The 25,966-nt window shown below is 35.6% G+C and overlaps 1 protein-coding gene across 1 annotated transcript; it reads left to right on the forward strand.

Moving 5' to 3' along the window:
- The first annotated feature begins 19,515 nt into the window (after nt 1–19,515).
- LOC137237018 (uncharacterized) lies at nt 19,516–25,063 on the forward strand. Its single transcript, XM_067760158.1, has 2 exons — nt 19,516–24,712; nt 25,045–25,063. Exon 1 carries the CDS (start codon nt 19,572–19,574, stop codon nt 21,072–21,074), a length of 1,503 nt encoding a protein of 500 aa, XP_067616259.1. The 5' UTR covers nt 19,516–19,571; the 3' UTR covers nt 21,075–24,712; nt 25,045–25,063.
- The last annotated feature ends 903 nt before the right edge of the window (nt 25,064–25,966 follow it).

A 25,966-nucleotide genomic window follows, 5' to 3' on the forward strand; every position in this document is an offset into this window, starting at 1 on the left:
GAAAAACTACAATTGATTTAAAACGTATTTCAAAAACAAAAAAAAACCAAATTTACTTAAATTGCTTGGTTTCCGCACAATGTATTATATTTTCGGAGTAACTATGAGAACTACAAAAAAATGAATTTCACTACAATCAATTTCATCGTTTGTAGTTATAGGAAAAGTACTTTTAGTGCTTCCAAATTGCTGCGTTCTTGGTTTTTTTGAGATGCGTTAGCGATATCTCCGAAACCTGTGGACCAAAAAAAAAAATTTTTTTTTCCTATGAAAAGCTACAAACAATTTGAAACGCATTTCAAAAAGAAAAAAACCCAAATTTGCTTAAATTGCTTGGTTTCCGCACAATGTATTATATTTTCGGAGTAACTATAAAAACTACAAAAAAATTAATTTCACTATAATCAATTTCAATCGTTTGTAGTTATAGGAAAAGTACTTTTAGTGCTTCCAAATTGCTGCGTTCTTGGTTTTTTTGAGATGCGTTAGCGATATCTCCGAAACCTGTGGACCAAAAAAAAATTTTTTTCCTATGAAAAACTACAAACGATTTAAAACGTATTTCAGAAAGAAAAAACCCAAATTTGCTTAAATTGCTTGGTTTCCGCACAATGTATTTTATTTTCGGAGTAACTATAAAAACTACAAAAAAATCAATTTCATCGTTTGCAGTTATAGGAAAAGTACTTTTAGTGCTTCCAAATTGCTGCGTTCTTGGTTTTTTTGAGATGCGTTAGCGATATCTCCGAAACTTGTGGACAAAAAAAAAATTTTTTTCGTATGAAAAACTACAAACGATTTAAAACGTATTTCAAAAAGAAAAAAACCCAAATTTGCTTAAATTGCTTGGCTTCCGCACAATGTATTATATTTTCGGAGTAACTATAAAAACTACAAAAAAATGAATTTCACTACAATCAATTTCATCGTTTGTAGTTATAGGAAAAGTACTTTTTAGTGCTTCCAAATTGCTGCGTTCTTGGTTTTTTTGAGATGCGTTAGCGATATCTCCGAAACCTGTGGACCATAAAAAAAATTTTTTTTCGTATGGAAAACTACAAACGATTTAAAACGTATTTCAACAAGTAGGGAAGGCTAAGTTCGGGTGCAACCGAACATTACATACTCAGTTGAGAGCTATGGAGACAAAATAAGGAAAATCTCCATGTAGGAAAATGAACCTAGGGAACCCTGGAATGTGGTTGTATGACATGTGTATCAAATGGAAGGTATTAAAGAGTATTTTAAGAGAGAGTAGGCCATAGTTCTATGGATGTACGCCATTTAGGGATATCGCCATAAAGGTGGACCAGGGCTGACTCTAGAATTTGTTTGTACGATATGGGTATCAAACGAAAAGTGTTACTGAGCATTTTAAGAGGGAGTGGGCAATAGGTCTATAGGTGGACGCCTTTTCGAAATGTCGCCATTAGGGTGGGCCAGGGGTGACTCTAGAATGTGTTTGTATGATATGGGTATCAAATGAAAGATGGTAATGAGTATTTTAAAAGGGAGTAATGCTTAGTTCTATAGGTGGACGCCTTTTCGAGATATCGCCATAAAGGTGGACCAAGGGTGACTCTAGAATGTTTGTACGATATGGGTATCAAACGAAAGGTGTTACTGAGCATTTTAAGAGGGAGTGGGCATTAGGTCTATAAGTGGACGCCTTTTCGAGATATCGTCATTAGGGTGGGCCAGGGGTGACTCTAGAATGTGTTTGTACGATATGGGTATCAAACGAAAGGTGTTACTGAGCATTTTAAGAGGGAGTGGGCATTAGGTCTATTGGTGGACGTCTTTTCGAGATATCGCCATTAGTGTGGGCCAGGGGTGACTCTATAATGTTTGTACGATATGGGTATCAAACGAAAGGTGTTACTGAGCATTTTAAGAGGGAGTGGGCATTAGGTCTATAAGTGGACGCCTTTTCGAGATATCGTCATTAGGGTGGGCCAGGGGTGACTCTAGAATGTGTTTGTACGATATGGGTATCAAATGAAAGGTGGTAATGAGTATTTTGAAAGGGAGTAATCCTTAGTTCTATATGTGGACGCCTTTTCGAGATATCGCCATAAAGGTGGACCAAGGGTGACTCTAGAATGTTTGTACGATATGGGTATCAAACGAAAGGTGTTACTGAGCACTTTAAGGGGGAGTGGGCATTAGGTCTATAGGTGGACGCCTTTTAGAGATATCGCCATTAAGGTGGGCCAGGGTGACTCTAGAATGTGTTTGTACGATATGGGTATTAAATGAAAGGTGGTAATGAGTATTTTAAAAGGGAGTAATCCTTAGTTCTATAGGTGGACGCCTTTTCGAGATATCGCCATAAAGGTGGACCAAGGGTGACTCTAGAATGTTTGTACGATATGGGTATCAAACGAAAGGTGTTACTGAACATTTTAACAGGGAGTGGGCATTAGGTCTATAGGTGGACGCCTTTTCGAGATATCGCCATTAGGATGGGCCAGGGGTGACTCTAGAGTGTTTGTACGATATGGGTATCAAACGAAATGTGTTACTGAGCATTTTAAGAGGGAGTGGGCATTAGGTCTATAGGTGGAGGCCTTTTCGAGACATCGCCAAGAGGGTGGGCCAGGGGTGACTCTAGAATGTTTGTACGATATGGGTATCAAACGAAAGGTGTTACTGAGCATTTTAAGAGGGAGTGGACATTAGGTCTATAGGTGGACGCCTTTTCGAGATATCGCCATTAGGGTGGGCCAGAGGTGACTCTAGAATGTTTGTACGATATGGGTATCAAACGAAAGGTGTTACTGAGCATTTTAAGAGGGAGTGGGCATTAGGTCTATAGGTGGACGCCTTTTCGAGATATCGCCATTAGGGTGGGCCAGGGGTGACTCTAGAATGTGTTTGTACGATATGGATATGAAATTAAAGGTATTAATGAGGGTTTTAAAAGCGAGTGGCCCTTAGATGTATATGTGAAGGTGTTCTCGCGATATCGACCAAAATGTGGACCAGGTGATCCAGAAAATCATCTGTCGGGTACTGCTAATTTATTTATATATGCAATACCACTAACAGTATTCCTGCCAAGATTCCAAGGGCTGTTGATTTCGCCTTGTAGAACTTTTTCATTTTATTCTACTTAATATGGTAGGTGTCACACCCATTTTACAAAGTTTTTTCCAAAGTTATATTTTGCGTCAATAAACCAATCCAGTTACCATGTTTCATCCCTTTTTTCGTATTTGGTATAGAATTATGGCATTTTTTTCATTTTTCGTAATTTTCGATATCGATAAAGTGGGCGTGGTTATGGTCGGATTTCGGCCATTTTTTATACCAAGATAAAGTGAGTTCAGATAAGTAGGTGGGCTAAGTTTAGTAAAGATATATCGTTGTTTGCTCAAGTTATTGTGTTAACGGCCGAGCGGAAGGACAGACGGTGGACTGTGTATAAAAACTGGGCGTGGCTTCCACCGATTTCGCCCTTTTTCACAGAGAACAGTTACCGTCATAGAATCTATGTCCCTACCAAATTTGAGAAGGATTGGTAAATTTTTGTTCGACTTATGGCATTAAAAGTATTCTAGACAAACTAAATGAAACTGGGCGGAGCCACGCCCATTTTGAAATTTTCTTTTATTTTTGTATTTTGTTGCATCATATCATTACAGGAGTTGAATTTTGACTTAATTTACTTATATACAGTAAAGATATTAAATTTTTTGTTAAAATTTGAATTTAAAAAAAATTTTTTTTAAAAAGTGGGCGTGTTCTTCATCTAATTTTGCTAATTTTTATTTAACACATATATAGTAATAGTAGTAGCGTTCCTGCCAAATTTCATCATGATATCTTCAACGACTGCCAAATTACAGCTTGCAAAACTTTTAAATTACCTTCTTGTAAAAGTGGGGCGGTGCCACGCCCATTGTCCAAAATCTTTACTAATTTTCTATTCTGTGTCATAACGTCAACCCATCTGCCAAGCTTCATCGCTTTAACCGCCTTTGGCAATGAATTATCGCATTTTTTTCGGTTTTTCGAAATTTTCGATATCGAAAAAGTGGGGCGTGGTTATAGTCCGATATCGTTCATTTTAAATAGCGATCTGAGATGAGTGCCCAGGAATCTACATACCAAATTTCATCAAGATACCTCAAAAGTTACTCAAGTTATCGTGTTAACGGACGGACGGACGGACGGACGGACGGACGGACATGGCTCAATCAAATTTTTTTTCGATCCTGATTATTTTGATATATGGAAGTCTATATCTATCTCGATTCCTTTATATATGTACAACCAACCGTTATCCAATCAAACTTAATATACTCTGTGAGCTCTGCTCAACTGAGTATAAAAAGAAAAAAACCAAATTTACTTAAATTGCTTGGTTTCCGCACAATGTATTATATTTTCGGAGTAACTGTAAAAACTACAAAAAAATGAATTTCACTACAATCAATTTCATCGTTTGTAGTTATAGGAAAAGTACTTTTAGTGCTTCCAAATTGCTGCGTTCTTGGTTTTTTTGAGATGCGTTAGCGATATCTCCGAAACCTGTGGACCAAAAAAAAAATTTTTTTTCGTATGAAAAACTACAAACGATTTAAAACGTATTTCAAAAAGAAAAAAAACCAAATTTACTTAAATTGCTTGGTTTCCCGCACAATGTATTATATTTTCGGGAGTAACTATAAAAACTACAAAAAAAATGAATTTCACTACAATCAATTTCATCGTTTGTAGTTATAGGAAAAGTACTTTTAGTGCTTCCAAATTGCTGCGTTCTTGGTTTTTTTGAGATGCGTTAGCGATATCTCCGAAACCTGTGGACCAAAAAAAAAATTTTTTTTCGTATGAAAAACTACAAACGATTTAAAACGTATTACAAAAAGAAAAAAAACCAAATTTACTTAAATTGCTTGGTTTCCGCACAATGTATTATATTTTCGGAGTAACTATAAAAACTACAAAAAAATGAATTTCACTACAATCAATTTCATCGTTTGTAGTTATAGGAAAAGTACTTTTAGTGCTTCCAAATTGCTGCGTTCTTGGTTTTTTGAGATGCGTTAGCGATATCTCCGAAACCTGTGGACCAAAAAAAAAATTTTTTTCGTATGAAAAAACTACAAACGATTTAAAACGTATTTCAAAAAGAAAAAAACCAAATTTACTTAAATTGCTTGGTTTCCGCACAATGTATTATATTTTCGGAGTAACTATAAAAACTACAAAAAAAATGAATTTCACTACAATCAATTTCATCGTTTGTAGTTATAGGAAAAGTACTTTTAGTGCTTCCAAATTGCTGCGTTCTTGGTTTTTTTGAGATGCGTTAGCGATATCTCCGAAACCTGTGGACCAAAAAAAAAATTTTTTTTTCGTATGAAAAACTAGCATCAATTCCACCCTTAAATACGTATGTGCATATGTACACAAAAGCCTGTGCCTGTCGATCAGCTTTTGAGCATTGTATCATTGAATATATATGTATGAAAATATGAACCAAATTAGAAATGTACATACATACATATTCAATAATACTCCAAAGTAAAGGCAGATATAAAAAAAACTTGCCGCTTGCTACGTTCTAAAGCGACCAAAGACTTTATGTAAATCCGCGTATACAGAATATATATATATACATATGAATGCTCGTAGCAATTAGCCAACGAAATACAATAGGCACGAGCCAAATTATGTGTCGTCGGTGGTTAAAAGTGTTGCCGTTTGCAGCTTTAATCAACTGACAGCTAAAAGGGGAATTTATTATTAATACTAAAATAAAGGAATTTATTGCTCTTTTGCGACATAATGTTATTTTTCTTGGAAAAATTACTTTAATTCATTTCGCCCCTCCCATTTATTACTATATTTATCTATGAAAATAGTGTAAAATTCTTACTTTGTACTGACATGTGATAAACAAGTCAGCATATACAATATGACGTCACAGTGCGAATTCGGGCCAGAAACGGGTAAAACTCGACTTTTATGTATTAACTGCAACACAGCTGCTGAAAACTTGGTTGTTCGACTGCGCGAACAATTTTTCGACAGAATAAGATCAGGTTTTTCAAATAGCAAATTAAAATTTCCATAAGCTCTGCCAACTCGGCAATTCGGCATATTGGAAAATTATTTGCAAAAATGTATATGAACAATGCATGAAAATATTTAGATTATAATGCTAATAAGTTACTGGGCATTTATTGGGCAATATACTCGCATCTTTATTTGCATTTTTTACTACCATATTATTACTTCGATTAGGGCATATAAATAGTTTGGTATTATTTCATAGGAAAAGTGCCTAGTTATGGAAGTAGTTATGCGCGTTATAATGAAAGCCCTCAATATGCATCGAAGTTGGTATTTATAAAATCACAAACATTTTTCTTTTGACGATTTTATCAAATGCCATATTGCCAAATTGCATCACCAATTTGGACAACTTAAGAAGAAGCATTATGAATGAAAAAGAGGAAGCTAGTTTTCAGGATTTTGTGATTTACATTTGAACATACATATGTATGTATGTACACATGCTTGTGCGTAAGAATAATTATTGTTGGAAGTGGTTGGTTGAATAGAAGTTTGTTTTTTTTTTTGAACATGTGAATGTACAAACATACATATGTTAGCTTATGCTTGGATATATTGGTATCAATGAGGTGGGTGTGAAGAGGAGTGGAGTGGGGTGTTGGTTGATCTTTAGTTTAAGAATATACATATGTATGTGTTTGCATATATATCTAAGTTTGTTTATACGCTACGATCGTCATAGCAGATACATTACCATGTTCATACATTTCTTAGCTTACATATGAGCATACATACATATGTATGTACGTACATTTGCTTTAGCGTAAGAATAATTTTTGTTAGAAGGGGTATGCTGAAATGAAGTTTGTTTTATTTTTGAACATATGAATTGTAAGCAACAATATTTACTTGCACATTCAAAAACTTTAATATGCTTGTAATTTAAATCGAGAGAATTATTCAAAGAACCCATTTGCTGTGCAAAAATCATTGTTTGGAATACCCAACCGGGTGTATTCGAATTTCCCAATTTTGCAATGTATTATATTTTCGTAGTAACTATAAGAACTACAAAAAAATGAATTTTACTACAATCAATTTCATCGTTTGTAGTTATAGGAAAAGTACGTTTAGTGCTTCCAAATTGCTGCGTTCTTGGTTTTTTTGAGATGCGTTAGCGATATCTCCGAAACCTGTGGACCAAAAAAAAAAATTTTTTTTCGTATGAAAAACTACAAACGATTTAAAACGTATTTCAAAAACAAACAACCCAAATTTACTTAAATTGCTTGGTTTCCGCACAATGTATTATATTTTCGGAGTAACTATAAGAACTAAAAAAAAAAAATGAATTTCACTACAATCAATTTCAACGTTTGTAGTTATAGGAAAAGTACTTTTAGTGCTTCCAAATTGCTGCGTTCTTGGTTTTTTTGAGATGCGTTAGCGATATCTCCGAAACCTGTGGACCAAAAAAAAAATTTTTTTCCTATGAAAAACTACAAACGATTTAAAACGTATTTCAGAAAGAAAAAACCCAAATTTGCTTAAATTGCTTGGTTTCCGCACAATGTATTATATTTTCGGAGTAACTATAAGAACTACAAAAAAATAAATTTCACTACAATCAATTTCATCGTTTGTAGTTATAGGAAAATACTTTTAGTGCTTCCAAATTGCTGCGTTCTTGGTTTTTTTGAGATGCGTTAGCGATATCTCCGAAACCTATGGACCAACAAAAAAATTTTTTTTTCGTATGAAAAACTACAAACGATTTAAAACGTATTTCAAAAACAAAAAAACCAAATTTACTTCAATTGCTTGGTTTCCGCACAATGTGTTATATTTTCGGAGTAACTATAAGAACTACAAAAAAATGAATTTCACTACAATCAATTTCATCGTTTGTAGTTATAGGAAAATTACTTTTAGTGCTTCCAAATTGCTGCGTTCTTGGTTTTTTTGAGATGCGTTAGCGATATCTCCGAAACGTATGGAACAAAAAAAAAATTTTTTTTACCTATGAAAAACTACAAACGATTTAAAACGTATTTCAGAAAGAAAAAAACCCAAATTTGCTTAAATTGCTTGGTTTCCGCACAATGTATTATATTTTCGGAGTAACTATAAGAACTACAAAAAAATGAATTTCACTACAATCAATTTCATCGTTTGTAGTTATAGGAAAAGTACTTTTAGTGCTTCCAAATTGCTGCGTTCTTGGTTTTTTTGAGATGCGTTAGCGATATCTCCGAAACCTGTGGACCAAAAAAAAAAATTTTTTTCGTATGAAAAAACTACAAACGATTTAACACGTATTTCAAAAAGAAAAAAAAAACAAATTTACTTAAATTGCTTGGTTTCCGCAGAATGTATTATATTTTCGGAGTAACTATAAAAACTACAAAAAAAATGAATTTCACTACAATTAATTTCATCATTTGTAGTTTGATAAGCCAAGTCAAAGAGCACTTGACTAGCATCAATTCCACCCTTAAATACGTATGTGCATATGTACACAAAAGCCTGTGCCTGTCGATCAGCTTTTGAGCATTGTATCATTGAATATATATGTATGAAAATATGAACCAAATTAGAAATGTACATACATACATATTCAATAATACTCCAAAGTAAAGGCAGATATAAAAAAAACTTGCCGCTTGCTACGTTCTAAAGCGACCAAAGACTTTATGTAAATCCGCGTATACAGATATATATATATACATATGAATGCTCGTAGCAATTAGCCAACGAAATACAATAGGCACGAGCCAAATTATGTGTCGTCGGTGGTTAAAAGTGTTGCCGTTTGCAGCTTTAATCAACTGACAGCTAAAAGGGGAATTTATTATTAATACTAAAATAAAGGAATTTATTGCTCTTTTGCGACATAATGTTATTTTTCTTGGCAAAATTACTTTAATTCATTTCGCCCCTCCCATTTATTACTATATTTATCTATGAAAATAGTGTAAAATTCTTACTTTGTACTGACATGTGATAAACAAGTCAGCATATACAATATGACGTCACAGTGCGAATTCGGGCCAGAAACGGGTAAAACTCGACTTTTATGTATTAACTGCAACACAGCTGCTGAAAACTTGGTTGTTCGACTGCGCGAACAATTTTTCGACAGAATAAGATCAGGTTTTTCAAATAGCAAATTAAAATTTCCATAAGCTCTGCCAACTCGGCAATTCGGCATATTGGAAAATTATTTGCAAAAATGTATATGAACAATGCATGAAAATATTTAGATTATAATGCTAATACGTTACTGGGCATTTATTGGGCAATATACTCGCATCTTTATTTGCATTTTTTACTACCATATTATTACTTCGATTAGGGCATATAAATAGTTTGGTATTATTTCATAGGAAAAGTGCCTAGTTATGGAAGTAGTTATGCGCGTTATAATGAAAGCCCTCAATATGCATCGAAGTTGGTATTTATAAAATCACAAACATTTTTCTTTTGACGATTTTATCAAATGCCATATTGCCAAATTGCATCACCAATTTGGACAACTTAAGAAGAAGCATTATGAATGAAAAAGAGGAAGCTAGTTTTCAGGATTTTGTGATTTACATTTGAACATACATATGTATGTATGTACACATGCTTGTGCGTAATAATAATTATTGTTGGAAGTGGTTGGTTGAATAGAAGTTTTTTTTTTTTTTTGAACATGTGAATGTACAAACATACATATGTTAGCTTATGCTTGGATATATTGGTATCAATGAGGTGGGTGTGAAGAGGAGTGGAGTGGGGTGTTGGTTGATCTTTAGTTTAAGAATATACATATGTATGTGTTTGCATATATATCTAAGTTTGTTTATACGCTACGATCGTCATAGCAGATACATTACCATGTTCATACATTTCTTAGCTTACATATGAGCATACATACATATGTATGTACGTACATTTGCTTTAGCGTAAGAATAATTTTTGTTAGAAGGGGTATGCTGAAATGAAGTTTGTTTTATTTTTGAACATATGAATTGTAAGCAACAATATTTACTTGCACATTCAAAAACTTTAATATGCTTGTAATTTAAATCGAGAGAATTATTCAAAGAACCCATTTGCTGTGCAAAAATCATTGTTTGGAATACCCAACCGGGTGTATTCGAATTTCCCAATTTTGCAATGTATTATATTTTCGTAGTAACTATAAGAACTACAAAAAAATGAATTTTACTACAATCAATTTCATCGTTTGTAGTTATAGGAAAAGTACGTTTAGTGCTTCCAAATTGCTGCGTTCTTGGTTTTTTTGAGATGCGTTAGCGATATCTCCGAAACCTGTGGACCAAAAAAAAAAATTTTTTTTCGTATGAAAAACTACAAACGATTTAAAACGTATTTCAAAAACAAACAACCCAAATTTACTTAAATTGCTTGGTTTCCGCACAATGTATTATATTTTCGGAGTAACTATAAGAACTAAAAAAAAAAATGAATTTCACTACAATCAATTTCAACGTTTGTAGTTATAGGAAAAGTACTTTTAGTGCTTCCAAATTGCTGCGTTCTTGGTTTTTTTGAGATGCGTTAGCGATATCTCCGAAACCTGTGGACCAAAAAAAAAATTTTTTTTCCTATGAAAAACTACAAACGATTTAAAAACGTATTTCAGAAAGAAAAAACCCAAATTTGCTTAAATTGCTTGGTTTCCGCACAATGTATTATATTTTCGGAGTAACTATAAGAACTACAAAAAAATAAATTTCACTACAATCAATTTCATCGTTTGTAGTTATAGGAAAAGTACTTTTAGTGCTTCCAAATTGCTGCGTTCTTGGTTTTTTTGAGATGCGTTAGCGATATCTCCGAAACCTATGGACCAACAAAAAAATTTTTTTTTCGTATGAAAAACTACAAACGATTTAAAACGTATTTCAAAAACAAAAAAACCAAATTTACTTCAATTGCTTGGTTTCCGCACAATGTGTTATATTTTCGGAGTAACTATAAGAACTACAAAAAAATGAATTTCACTACAATCAATTTCATCGTTTGTAGTTATAGGAAAATTACTTTTAGTGCTTCCAAATTGCTGCGTTCTTGGTTTTTTTGAGATGCGTTAGCGATATCTCCGAAACGTATGGAACAAAAAAAAAATTTTTTTACCTATGAAAAACTACAAACGATTTAAAACGTATTTCAGAAAGACAAAACCCAAATTTGCTTAAATTGCTTGGTTTCCGCACAATGTATTATATTTTCGGAGTAACTATAAGAACTACAAAAAAATGAATTTCACTACAATCAATTTCATCGTTTGTAGTTATAGGAAAAGTACTTTTAGTGCTTCCAAATTGCTGCGTTCTTGGTTTTTTTGAGATGCGTTAGCGATATCTCCGAAACCTGTGGACCAAAAAAAAAAATTTTTTTCGTATGAAAAACTACAAACGATTTAAAACGTATTTCAAAAACAAAAAAACCAAATTTACTTAAATTGCTTGGTTTCCGCACAATGTATTATATTTTCGGAGTAACTATAAGAACTACAAAAAAAATGAATTTCACTACAATCAATTTCATCGTTTGTAGTTATAGGAAAAGTACTTTTAGTGCTTCCAAATTGCTGCGTTCTTGGTTTTTTGAGATGCGTTAGCGATATCTCCGAAACCTATGAACCAAAAAAAAAATTTTTTTTCCTATGAAAAACTACAAACGATTTAAAACGTATTTCAAAAACAAAAAAAACCAAATTTACTTAAATTGCTTGGTTTCCGCACAATGTATTATATTTTCGGAGTAACTATAAGAACTACAAAAAAATGAATTTCACTACAATCAATTTCATCGTTTGTAGTTATAGGAAAAGTACTTTTAGTGCTTCCAAATTGCTGCGTTCTTGGTTTTTTTGAGATGCGTTAGCGATATCTCCGAAACCTGTCGACCAAAAAAAAAATTTTTTTTCGTATGAAAACTACAAACGATTTAAAACGTATTTCAAAAAGAAAAAACCCAAATTTCCTTAAATTGCTTGGTTTCCGCACAATGTATTATATTTTCAGAGTAACTATAAAAACTACAAAAAAAATGAATTTCACTACAATCAATTTCATCGTTTGTAGTTATAGGAAAAGTAATTTTAGTGCTTCCAAATTGCTGCGTTCTTGGTTTTTTTGAAATGCGTTAGCGATATCTCCGAAACCTCTGGACCAAAAAAAAAATATTTTTCCTATGAAAAACTACAAACGATTTAAAACGTATTTCAGAAAGAAAAAACCCAAATTTGCTTAAATTGCTTGGTTTCCGCACAATGTATTATATTTTCGGAGTAACTATAAGAACTACAAAAAAATTAATTTCACTACAATCAATTTCATCGTTTGTAGTTATAGGAAAAGTACTTTTAGTGCTTCCAAATTGCTGAGTTCTTGTTTTTTTTGAGATGCGTTAGAGATATCTCCGAAACCTGTGGACCAAAAAAAAAATTTTTTTTTTCCTATGAAAAACTACAAACGATTTAAAACGTATTTCAGAAAGAAAAAACCCAAATTTGCTTAAATTGCTTGGTTTCCACACAATGTATTATATTTTCGGAGTAACTATAAGAACTACAAAAAAATTAATTTCACTACAATCAATTTCATTGTTTGTAGTTATAGGAAAAGTACTTTTAGTGCTTCCAAATTGCTGGGTTCTTGGTTTTTTTGAGATGCGTTAGCGATATCTCCGAAACCTGTTGACCAAAAAAATTTTTTTTTTTGTATGAAAAACTACAAACGATTTAAAACGTATTTCAAAAAGAAAAAACCCAAATTTCCTTAAATTGCTTGGTTTCCGCACAATGTATTATATTTTCGGAGTAACTATAAAAACTACAAAAAAATGAATTTCACTACAATCAATTCCATCGTTTGTAGTTATAGGAAAAGTACTTTTAGTGCTTCCAAATTGCTGCGTTCTTGGTTTTTTTGAGATGCGTTAGCGATATCTCCGAAACCTGTGAACCAAAAAAAAATTTTTTTCGTATGAAAAACTACAAACGATTTAAATCGTATTTCAAAAAGAAAAAACCCAAATTTCCTTAAATTGCTTGGTTTCGCACAATGTATTATATTTTCGGAGTAACTATAAGAACTACAAAAAAATGAAGTTCAATACAATCAATTTCATCGTTTGTAGTTATAGGAAAAGTAGTTTTAGTGCTTCCAAATTGCTGCGTTCTTGGTTTTTTTGAGATGCGTTAGCGATATCTCCGAAACGTATGGACCAAAAAAAAAATTTTTTTTCCTATGAAAAACTACAAACGATTTAAAACGTATTTCAGAAAGCAAAAACCCAAATTTGCTTAAATTGCTTGGTTTCCGCACAATGTATTATATTTTCGGAGTAACTATAAGACCTACAAAAAAATGAATTTCACTACAATCAATTTCATCGTTTGTAGTTATAGGAAAAGTACTTTTAGTGCTTCCAAATTGCTGCGTTCTTGGTTTTTTTGAGATGCGTTAGCGATATCTCCGAAACCTGTGGACAAAAAAAAAAATTTTTTTTCGTATGAAAAACTGCAAACGATTTAAAACGTATTTCAAAAACAAAAAAACCAAATTTACTTAAATTGCTTGGTTTCCGCAAAATGTATTATATTTTCGGAGTAACTATAAGAACTACAAAAAAATGAATTTCACTACAATCAATTTCATCGTTTGTAGTTATAGGAAAAGTACTTTTAGTGCTTCCAAATTGCTGCGTTCTTAGTTTTTTGAGATACGTTAACGATATCTCCGAAACCTATGGACCAAAAAAAAATTTTTTTTTCGTATGAAAAACTACAAACGATTTAAAACGTATTTCAAAAACAAAAAACCAAATTTACTTAAATTGCTTTGTTTCCGCACAATGTATTATATTTTCGGAGTAACTATAAAAACTAAAAAAAAATGAATTTCACTACAATCAATTTCATCGTTTGTAGTTATAGGAAAAGTACTTTTAGTGCTTCCAAATTGCTGCGTTCTTGGTTTTTTTGAGATGCGTTAGCGATATCTCCAAAACCTGTGGACCAAAAAAAAAATGTTTTTTCGTATGAAAAACTACAACCGATTTAAAACGTATTTCAAAAACAAAAAAACCAAATTTACTTAAATTGCTTGGTTTCCGCACAATGTATTATATTTTCGGAGTAACTATGAGAACTACAAAAAAATGAATTTCACTACAATCAATTTCATCGTTTGTAGTTATAGGAAAAGTACTTTTAGTGCTTCCAAATTGCTGCGTTCTTGGTTTTTTTGAGATGCGTTAGCGATATCTCCGAAACCTGTGGACAAAAAAAAAAATTTTTTTTCGTATGAAAAACTGCAAACGATTTAAAACGTATTTCAAAAACAAAAAAACCAAATTTACTTAAATTGCTTGGTTTCCGCAAAATGTATTATATTTTCGGAGTAACTATAAGAACTACAAAAAAATGAATTTCACTACAATCAATTTCATCGTTTGTAGTTATAGGAAAAGTACTTTTAGTGCTTCCAAATTGCTGCGTTCTTAGTTTTTTGAGATACGTTAACGATATCTCCGAAACCTATGGACCAAAAAAAAATTTTTTTTCGTATGAAAAACTGCAAACGATTTAAAACGTATTTCAAAAACAAAAAAACCAAATTTACTTAAATTGCTTGGTTTCCGCAAAATGTATTATATTTTCGGAGTAACTATAAGAACTACAAAAAAATGAATTTCACTACAATCAATTTCATCGTTTGTAGTTATAGGAAAAGTACTTTTAGTGCTTCCAAATTGCTGCGTTCTTGGTTTTTTCGAGATGCGTTAGCGATATCTCCGAAACCTGTGGACCAAAAAAAAAAATTTTTTCCTATGAAAAACTACAAACGATTTAAAACGTATTGTTGAAGACATGAGCGATAACCTTATAGAGTTTGAGGATTAAAATAAATTTATATATATAATACATACATATTATCTGAAAAGAAAAATTATAATTATACTGAAATGAATTAATTTCTAATACTTACATTATAAATATTTACCTTTTACTTACCTTTGAAATATTTACCTATATGAAATATTTGCTTAAAATTACTTACCTTTATTCTATACTCACCCTTTTTGGAATACCATGTATATTTACCTGTTTGAAGAACCCTGTAAATAAGAAACATAATTACTGTTTAGCGTACACATATCTATGTATACCCACATACATATGTATGCTCTCAGCAAAAGAAGTAAACGGTCCAGTGGAATGTGCTGGGCCGTTGTAAAGTTAGTTATTCGCCATCAACCTAACTAATCGCGCCGCTAAATATAATAACTACGAAAACGTGAAAATTGTTAAATTAAATAATTCAACAAATAAAAATAAAGTTTATATTTTTTATACGTTTAACCTGAAAGTTATCGCGTTTTTTATTTGATAAAGTGACGTACTACCGCCCCTTAATCCCTCAGTGCACCAACTTCATAGTGAAAAGATTATACATGGTCCTTTGGTACCATACAGTGAACTAGCGACCTAGGAAATAGTGAAAATAATAATTAAATATTAATTACATTGAAAACAATATATTAAAACACTAAAAACCGGTAGACGCGACGCGCTAACATATTAATCTAATACAAAGTGCTGAAAATATAAAAAGAAACAAAATTTTTAAAATACTTAAAAAATACATTACAAGTGCTGAAAACATAGAAAGACAAACAAAAGTTTCAAAATACCTACGATATATACATTATATTAAAAATTATTAGAAATAAAATAAAAATACAAATTAAGTGAGAAATATTAAAGAATACAAATATACAAGTACAGAAAAAGTAAAAGCAACAAAAGTGCATCCAATTTTACTGAGAAAGTGAGTGAGGTGAAGTGAAGAACGCAAACGGTGAAGCTACAGTGGCCAAGTTCTGAAAAAAAGACGGTGAAAATAAAAAAGGAATAAAAACCTAGAAATTATTAAAAAGAAAAAAAAAGATATTATATAGAAAAAGTTGTCGAAAAACAGGAAGAAAAACAAAAGTTTGAAAATATTAAAAAAGGAAAGAACGTAGGAAAATAAAAGAATTTTTATAATAAAAAAAAAAAAAAAACGTGGAGCGCTTGTTGAAAAAAATAAAAATAAAACCAAATTAGACATAATTTACAAAAAAAAAAAAACCATTTTCAAAGTGGTTTGGAAACGCATCCACAAAGTTTTTAATTTTTAAACCACGAGCAGTAGACCTGCAAAAGTGGTACCCGGCAGCAAAACCGACGCAACAACAACGAAGCAGTACTGCCGCTAGCGCAACAGCATCAGCGACACCGAGCGACAACAACAACAACAATCCAGCAACAGAAAAATCAGGTGGTAAAAGCAAATATGCCAAAGTAAGTACACCGTGCCCAAAACATATGCATATATAAGTGCAGCGGAATTCCCCTAAGCAAATAATCGCACGGTAAAGTTGACAGGATCTTGGAAAGAATCCGTACAAAACACCGCTTTGCGCAAATCTCTCTCATTTAATAAAATTCCGCTAAGCTCTTCTTATATATACATAGGTATATTGGTAATACTCTCAAATTTGTGATTCTTACATATATCCATATATACTCATACCCATATCACATATTTACTTATATACCAACCCGCTGTAAGATTTGTCGGGTCTTATACTAGAATTTCCCCTTAAAATTTTACCGTATACCGTTTCTCACAGCCACCACAACAAATTTGCTCTCCTAGAATAAATTACTTTAGATATTGGTTGCGACTTACAAAAGTACAATAGTTACATATATACACATATGTATTCCTCCCAAATCAAAAGGCAAACTCCGCCTTAAAACTGCAAAATATTTAATGCTGTTTCGGTCCCTGAAACATTCAAAGTTAATCAGCGCATTATTGACTCTCTCAATTCCTTTTAGGTGTACTTATTATAACACCATTTAATTTAGGTAATTTTCAAATTAACTCCGCCCAACACTATTTATTTCTGTTCGCTGAATATATATATTTGTATGCACATAAACATACTTGGACTTAGATGCGCTAAGACAAGTATTTCCCACCCTCACTTGTTTATGCAAATCCGGCTAGTCAAAAGTACAGTGGCCCTCAACTTATAAAAAACAACTCAAAATACAGTGGGTCAAAAGAACTCAAATCACCCTGAAACTTTTGATACAATTTTAGAACCCCTAAATCAACTTCTTCCTATTGAATTAAATTCACAATGGGCGGCACAGGTGAAGAAAAACCACAATCCCTTCTACCCCAAGCACCAAAGAAAACAAGAGCGAAATCTCAGAGTGACGAAGAGGAAGCAGCAATCTTTAATGAAAAATTCATGTTTGAAGCCACAAGATTAGAGAAATTTTGCGACAAGTGGTGGAACATTGCGGAAACTGACCACTCGGAAGCTGGCCTCAAGACCTATCTGGAGCAACTAAACAAACACATGGCTTTGGTGGACATGGCGAATGAAAACCTTCAGATGAGCAACATTGAAGAGACAATAAGGAAATCGAGTGAGGAAAGATACGACCACATCAACGATTCAGGATTAAATACGAGACTACGGATAAATGAGATCCTCAGTAGTATTAGGCCAGCCCCAGAAGAAGCTAGCAGAACCGATTCGACTCCGCTGGCAACGCTCCCCCCTTCTAATCAACCCAATTATTTAAAGGTACCTGCATGTGACACAGAGGTCTTCTACGGAGGATATGAAGACTGGCCATCCTTTAGGGACATGTTCACTGCAGTGTACATTAGTCACCCCAAACTCTCTCCTGCCCAAAAACTTTACCATTTGAGGCAAAAAACCCGAGGTAAAGCAGCCCTCCTTATTAAAAATTACCCGCTTAATGACCAAAGTTTTGAGCTTGCGTGGAATGCATTAAAGCATCGATATGAAAACCGCAGAATTCTCGTCGACAACCAGCTCAAAACCCTCTTTAATATCCAACCCGTAACCAGCGAAAATGGTGAACGCATACAATATGTGCAAACCACAATCAATAATTGCCTCTCAACCCTTCAGGCAAACGGAGTATCCACAGCTAATTGGGACCCGATGCTAGTATATCTTTGCTCCTCCAAATTGCCAGACGAAACCCTAGCTTTATGGGAGCAATCCCTCAACTCTCGTAAGGAGTTACCTCTTTGGTCCGAATTGGACCAGTTTCTGACTACTCGGTATGAGGTGGTTGAACGCCTAACCACATATAGGCCTAACAAACCAAAGCCTAATCAATCGAATTTCACCCCGCGGTCTTCTACTCCTACTAATAACTCGTTCCACTCAAGGAACAAGACACACTCATTGCACACTGACCCAAAAAGGCAGGCTTCGTGCAAATTGTGCAACAGTAATCACTCGCTGATGAATTGTGTCAAATTTAAAGAGCTCTCAGTTCAAGATAGAAACAAATTCGTAAGGGAAAACAGGTATTGCCAGAACTGTTTGGCTTACTCCCACTCAGAAAGACAATGCGGAAGCAGTTTCACTTGCGTTTACTGCCAAAAGCGACACCACTCCCTCCTACACTACTCAGCCAACAACCAAACGCAAAACAGCTCAAAACCGAAGAAAAATCTCGTCACATCTCACGTGACCATCGATGAAGAAAAGCCTTGTACCTCTCAACAAGCGGCATCGATGAACTCTGAGCTAGCTCCTCAAAACAGCACGAAGAACGTACTCTCACACTTCTCTAGTAGTAGAGAGCGAACCTTGCTCCCTACAGCAAACATTCCCGTGTTACACAAAGGAGAAACCTTTAATATTCGTGCTCTTCTGGACCAAGGATCCCAAACAACTTTTGTAACCTCTAGAATACAAAAGCTACTTGGTCTACCCGTTCAAAAGACCAATTACGAAATATTGGGAATGGGCGGACGAACAGTCCAGAAAGCAGATAAGGTATGCTCAATCACCATATGTTCTCCAGATCTCAATATTAAAATCGCAACTAATGCGATCATACTCCCTCAACTGACGCAATTCTTGCCAACGTTTAAAGTCTCTTATATAGACCTCAAAGAGTACTCAACACTCTCTCTAGCAGACCCCAACTGTTTCGCGCCTGCCAAGATAGATATGGTACTAGGTAGCGACATACTCCTTCAAATACTGATTCCGGGCCTCAAAACCAATGTAGCTGGAAGTTTAATAGCCCAGAACACAATCTTCGGGTGGATATTAAGCGGGCCACTTAAGGAACAGATCTCAACATTCTCAACTCAAGTAGTTGAAACGCAAAAGGAGTTCCTCGAAGACCTACTCAAAAGGTTTTGGCAACAAGAAGAAGTGCCATCGGCTTCCTCTCTCAAAGACGATGATCTAATATGCGAAGAGCTCTACAAAAGTACCACAATCCGAAGAAATGATGGCCGCTACGTAGTAAAACTCCCATTTAAAGACTCGTTTCCCAACTCAATAGCTTTAGGGCACTCTAGACCCGCTGGTCAGCAACAATACCTCAGCGTAGAAAAAAACCAGAGCTTCGAACGACCTACTCCAACGTCTTAGCGGAATACTTAACCCTAGATCATATGGAGCCCACAACCCCTCGGGAAATTATACGTGATGGAAAGTATTTCTCGTTTTACTTACCACATCATGCCGTACTCAAACCCGATAGTAAAACTACTAAAGTCCGAGTAGTTTTCAATGCATCCAAACGATCTCACTCCGGCATCTCACTCAACGACGTGCTTCATACAGGTCCCGTTTTACAAAATGATTTAATGGTCGTTATACTCAACTGGCGACTCTACAAATATGTATTTAACGGCGACATTGAGAAGATGTATCGGCAAATATATGTCCACAAGGAAGATCAAGACTTCCAACGAATACTCTTTCGTCAATTTCCTCAAGGCCAAGTAGAAGATTTTAAATTAAAAACAGTAACCTTCGGTGTTAACTGTGCTCCCTACTTGGCGATTCGCACCCTGCAGCAGCTCGCAGAAGACTGCAAAGCCGAACTCCCCCTCGCTACCAACGTTCTCCTGCGAGAGACCTACGTGGATGATATTCTCTCAGGCGGACATAACATACAGTCCATTCGCGAAACCATGACTCAGTTGATCGAAGCACTAAAGTCAGCAGGCTTCCCACTCAAAAAAATGACAGCGAACCACCCAGAAATATTGGAATCAATCCCCGAATCTGATCTTATCGATGCGGACTTTCTAAAATTCCACGACTCAAGCTCCACAAAAACTCTTGGAGTACGCTGGAACGCACTCGAAGACTCCTTCTCTTATTCTTACAACCCCATATCAGACGCACAACCGGCAACCAAGCGATATATTCTCTCGTCCGTCGCGAAACTTTTCGACCAGGCAGGATGGCTATCACCTATAATGATAGTAGCAAAAACTCTCCTGCAACAGCTCTGGATGGAAGGAACGGATTGGGATGAGCACGTCAAACCCGGTTCACTTCTCAAATGGAAATCCTTTACGGAAGACCTCTCAGCAATTGGAGATATAAAAATTCCACGTTGGGTTCAATTCACCCCCAACGTGCCCACTCAGATACATGGTTTCTCCGACGCCTCTGAAAAGGCATATTGTGCCTGCGTCTATTTAAGAGTTCAACACAGCGATAACTCTATATCCTCTCACTTACTCATAGCAAAAAGTAAAGTTGCACCCCTACAAACAGTGAGCCTTCCCCGATTAGAGCTCTGCGGAGCGTTACTCCTCTCAAAATTAGTAAAGCATATTCGAACTTCGCTTAAACTCACAGAGAGCAACTTGACTCTGTGGACAGACTCTTCCATAGTGCTGGCTTGGCTCGAAAAGCCACCACATACATGGAAAACCTATGTAGCAAACCGCGTATCCCAGATACTCGACAATGTCAGTAACGCAACGTGGCGACATGTACCCAGTGGAGAAAATCCAGCCGATATGGGCACTCGGGGATGTCGACCCCAGGACTTGGTCGACTGTTCACTCTGGTGGAACGGCCCAAGGTGGCTCGTACACTCCCTTCCTGACTGGCCGAAAGATAGCCATCATAATGACTCACCCCCAGAACAATGACGGATAGAAGCCCTGCACTCATTGGAAAATCATGACTTTCTGGACCTTCCTGACTGGCCGAAAGATAGCCATCATAATGACTCACCCCCAGAACAACGACGGATAGAAGCCCTGCACTCACTGGAAAATCATGATTTTCTGGACCGGTTTTCGTCATTTGCTCGAGCATTGAGAGTCCTCGCTTACATTCGCCGATTTGTCTCGAAGTCCAGGAAACAGCCAAAATTCATCTCACCCAAGAAGAGATTCGTCATGCAAAGGTGCAGCTCATTGCGAACGCTCAGAAAAACCAGTATGGAAAAGTGATTGCAGACCTCAAAGCCGCAAAGTCTCTCTGAAAAGGAAGTGCGTTGCTCCCGCTCAACCCGGTCTTGGACGAAATGGGACTATTACGCGTAAATGGACGCCTCGCCTATGCAGACATGAGTCACAACGAAAAGCACCCTATAATCATACCCGACAACTCACGGTACTGCGCTCTCCTTTTGGACTTCCTCCATGCAACCTTACTCCATGCCGATGCACAACTTATGATCCGCATGGTCCAACAAGAATATTGTATTCCCCGCCTGAAACAAAGGGTGAAAAAATGCATATTTCAGTGCAAGAAATGCACTATCTATAAGCAAAAAATGAAATCTCAAATGATGGCCGCTCTACCACCAGAGCGCGTAACTTACTCACTGCCCTTTCATACCACTGGAGTAGATTTTGCAGGGCCTTTCCTCGTCAAAACGTCAACTCTCCGACGTGCATCATACGCCAAAGCATACGTCTGCGTTTTCGTATGCTTTTCCACCAAAGCCATACATCTCGAAGTCTGCTCAGACCTCACCACTCAAGCTTTCAAAGCAGCATTCGCCCGTTTTGTGGGCCGTCGAGGCATCCCCTCAAAGATTATGTCCGATAATGGTAAAACATTTGTAGGAGCCCAACGCAGCCTGCAACGCGAGTTTACTACATTTCTCCAGGAAGCTGCCGAAGACATCGTAAGCAAATATGCTCTCCACGGACTCTCATGGCAGTTTATCCCTCCGTACGCCCCCCACATGGGAGGATTGTGGGAAGCAGCAGTGAGAAGCTTTAAAATTCACTTAACCAAGGTTGCCGGAAATCAGAAGTTTACCTTTGAGGAGTTCAACACTCTCCTCATTCGCATAGAAGCGGTCCTCAACTCCAGACCGCTTTCACCAATGTCACAAGACCCCGACGACCTAAAAGCTTTAACTCCAGGTCATTTTATACGCGGTGCTCCCCTTCTGTCTATTCCTGAGCCTAACTGAACAAATGGCAAAAGCTAAAGGTACTGCATCACCAATTCAGCAAACGCTGGAAAACCGAATACCTTCAGGAACTCCACAAGCGATACAAATGGCAACGCCAAGAAGCCAACATTAAGGAAGGTGACCTCGTCATCATTAAAGACGATCTCTTACCACCCAACGAATGGCGGTTAGGCCGAATCACAAAACTTTATACTGCTCGTGATCAAAGTGTTCGCGTAGTAGATATCCGAACCGAGGGCGGAACTGTCACTCGCAACATAACGAAACTCTGTCTGTTACCCCCCGCCTAATCGTATTCCTCAGTTTTTATAGGACCCCTCATGATACCCGAATGTAATCTCTCCTCATCACACATACCCCCTTCTAATAAGGTTTCGACGTTTCTTTCCCTATCCAAGGATTATCGGAAGTGCCGCCTCTGCTGCCGCATTCACTCACTTCGATTTTGCCGCGCTGTTCTGGCTATGACTCCAGACGAGCGCTATGAATCCGCAAAGGCGCACCGTTACTGCATAAATTGTTTAGCCACCTCACATGTAACGGGCGCCTGTGACTCTCCAACAAGTTGTCGTCGCTGCGGGCTAGCACACCATACTCTGCTTCACAGGCCCCCCGCGCTCTATCAAAACGCTCGCCAAATCATGACCGCGAAACAAATCGACCTCCGAGGAATCAGAAACAGCGAACTAGCACGGCAACCAGGCCGAAGTCCACTACTCACTCCCAGCGCAGTCGTGTAGAGAAGCCGCGCCAACCACGTCGTCCTATCCTCCAAAGGCGCCTTCGCGGCTTATTCAATCAAGCCAAGGAAACGCTGGAGGAGCTGCAGGATCTCATGCAGATCACCTCGCCCCAGGCCCGCCGGCATGTTGAAGACATGAGCGATAACCTTATAGAGTTTGAGGATTAAAATAAATTTATATATATAATACATACATATTATCTGAAAAGAAAAATTATAATTATACTGAAATGAATTAATTTCTAATACTTACATTATAAATATTTACCTTTTACTTACCTTTTAGATATTTACCTATATGAAATATTTGCTTAAGATTACTTACCTTTATTCTATACTCACCCTTTTTGGAATACCATGTATATTTACCTGTTTGAAGAACCCTGTAAATAAGAAACATAATTACTGTTTAGCGTACACATATCTATGTATACCCACATACATATGTATGCTCTCAGCAAAAGAAGTAAACGGTCCAGTGGAATGTGCTGGGCCGTTGTAAAGTTAGTTATTCGCCATCAACCTAACTAATCACGCCGCTAAATATAATAACTACGAAAACGTGAAAATTGTTAAATTAAATAATTCAACAAATAAAAATAAAGTTTATATTTTTTATACGTTTAACCTGAAAGTTATCGCGTTTTTTATTTGATAAAGTGACGTACTACCGCCCCTTAATCCCTCAGTGCACCAACTTCATAGTGCAAAGATTATACATGGTCCTTTGGTACCATACAGTGAACTAGCGACCTAGGAAATAGTGAAAATAATAATTAAATATTAATTACATTGAAAACAATATACTAAAACACTAAAAACCGGTAGACGCGACGCGCTAACATATTAATCTAATACAAAGTGCTGAAAATATAAAAAGAAACAAAATTTTTAAAATACTTAAAAAATACATTACAAGTGCTGAAAACATAGAAAGACAAACAAAAGTTTCAAAATACCTACGATATATACATTATATTAAAAATTATTAGAAATAAAATAAAAATACAAATTAAGTTAGAAATATTAAAGAATACAAATATACAAGTACAGAAAAAGTAAAAGCAACAAAAGTGCATCCAAATTTACTGAGAAAGTGAGTGAGGTGAAGTGAAGAACGCAAACGGTGAAGCTACAGTGGCCAAGTTCTGAAAAAAAGACGGTGAAAATAAAAAAGGAATAAAAACCTAGAAATTATTAAAAAGAAAAAGAAGAGATATTATATAGAAAAAGTTGTCGAAAAACAGGAAGAAAAACAAAAGTTTGAAAATATTAAAAAAGGAAAGAACGTAGGAAAATAAAAGAATTTTTATAATAAAAAAAAAAAAAAACGTGGAGCGCTTGTTGAAAAAAATAAAAATAAAACCAAATTAGACATAATTTACAAAAAAAAAAAACGATTTTCAAAGTGGTTTGGAAACGCATCCACAAAGTTTTTAATTTTTAAACCACGAGCAGTAGACCTGCAAAAGTGGTACCCGGCAGCAAAACCGACGCAACAACAACGAAGCAGTACTGCCGCTAGCGCAACAGCATCAGCGACACCGAGCGACAACAACAACAACAATCCAGCAACAGAAAAATCAGGTGGTAAAAGCAAATATGCCAAAGTAAGTACACCGCGCCCAAAACATATGCATATATAAGTGCAGCGGAATTCCCCTAAGCAAATAATCGCACGGTAAAGTTGACAGGATCTTGGAAAGAATCCGCACAAAACACCGCTTTGCGCAAATCTCTCTCATTTAATAAAATTCCGCTAAGCTCTTCTTATATATACATAGGTATATTGGTAATACTCTCAAATTTGTGATTCTTACATATATCCATATATACTCATACCCATATCACATATTTACTTATATACCAACCCGCTGTAAGATTTGTCGGGTCTTATACTAGAATTTCCCCTTAAAATTTTACCGTATACCGTTTCTCACAGCCACCACAACAAATTTGCTCTCCTAGAATAAATTACTTTAGATATTGGTTGCGACTTACAAAAGTACAATAGTTACATATATACACATATGTATTCCTCCCAAATCAAAAGGCAAACTCCGCCTTAAAACTGCAAAATATTTAATGCTGTTTCGGTCCCTGAAACATTCAAAGTTAATCAGCGCATTATTGACTCTCTCAATTCCTTTTAGGTGTACTTATTATAACACCATTTAATTTAGGTAATTTTCAAATTAACTCCGCCCAACACTATTTATTTCTGTTCGCTGAATATATATATTTGTATGCACATAAACATACTTGGACTTAGATGCGCTAAGACAAGTATTTCCCACCCTCACTTGTTTATGCAAATCCGGCTAGTCAAAAGTACAGTGGCCCTCAACTTATAAAAAACAACTCAAAATACAGTGGGTCAAAAGAACTCAAATCACCCTGAAACTTTTGATACAATTTTAGAACCCCTAAATCAACTTCTTCCTATTGAATTAAATTCACAATGGGCGGCACAGGTGAAGAAAAACCACAATCCCTTCTACCCCAAGCACCAAAGAAAACAAGAGCGAAATCTCAGAGTGACGAAGAGGAAGCAGCAATCTTTAATGAAAAATTCATGTTTGAAGCCACAAGATTAGAGAAATTTTGCGACAAGTGGTGGAACATTGCGGAAACTGACCACTCGGAAGCTGGCCTCAAGACCTATCTGGAGCAACTAAACAAACACATGGCTTTGGTGGACATGGCGAATGAAAACCTTCAGATGAGCAACATTGAAGAGACAATAAGGAAATCGAGTGAGGAAAGATACGACCACATCAACGATTCAGGATTAAATACGAGACTACGGATAAATGAGATCCTCAGTAGTATTAGGCCAGCCCCAGAAGAAGCTAGCAGAACCG

The sequence above is a fragment of the Eurosta solidaginis genome, chromosome 1 (assembly GCF_040869045.1).
Source record: "Eurosta solidaginis isolate ZX-2024a chromosome 1, ASM4086904v1, whole genome shotgun sequence".
Taxonomy (NCBI): domain Eukaryota; kingdom Metazoa; phylum Arthropoda; class Insecta; order Diptera; family Tephritidae; genus Eurosta; species Eurosta solidaginis.

What these genes read in the sequence shown, in the direction of transcription:
- LOC137237018 (XM_067760158.1), top strand. Translation starts at nt 19,572, where the DNA reads ATGGAGCCCACAACCCCTCGGGAAATTATACGTGATGGAAAGTATTTC.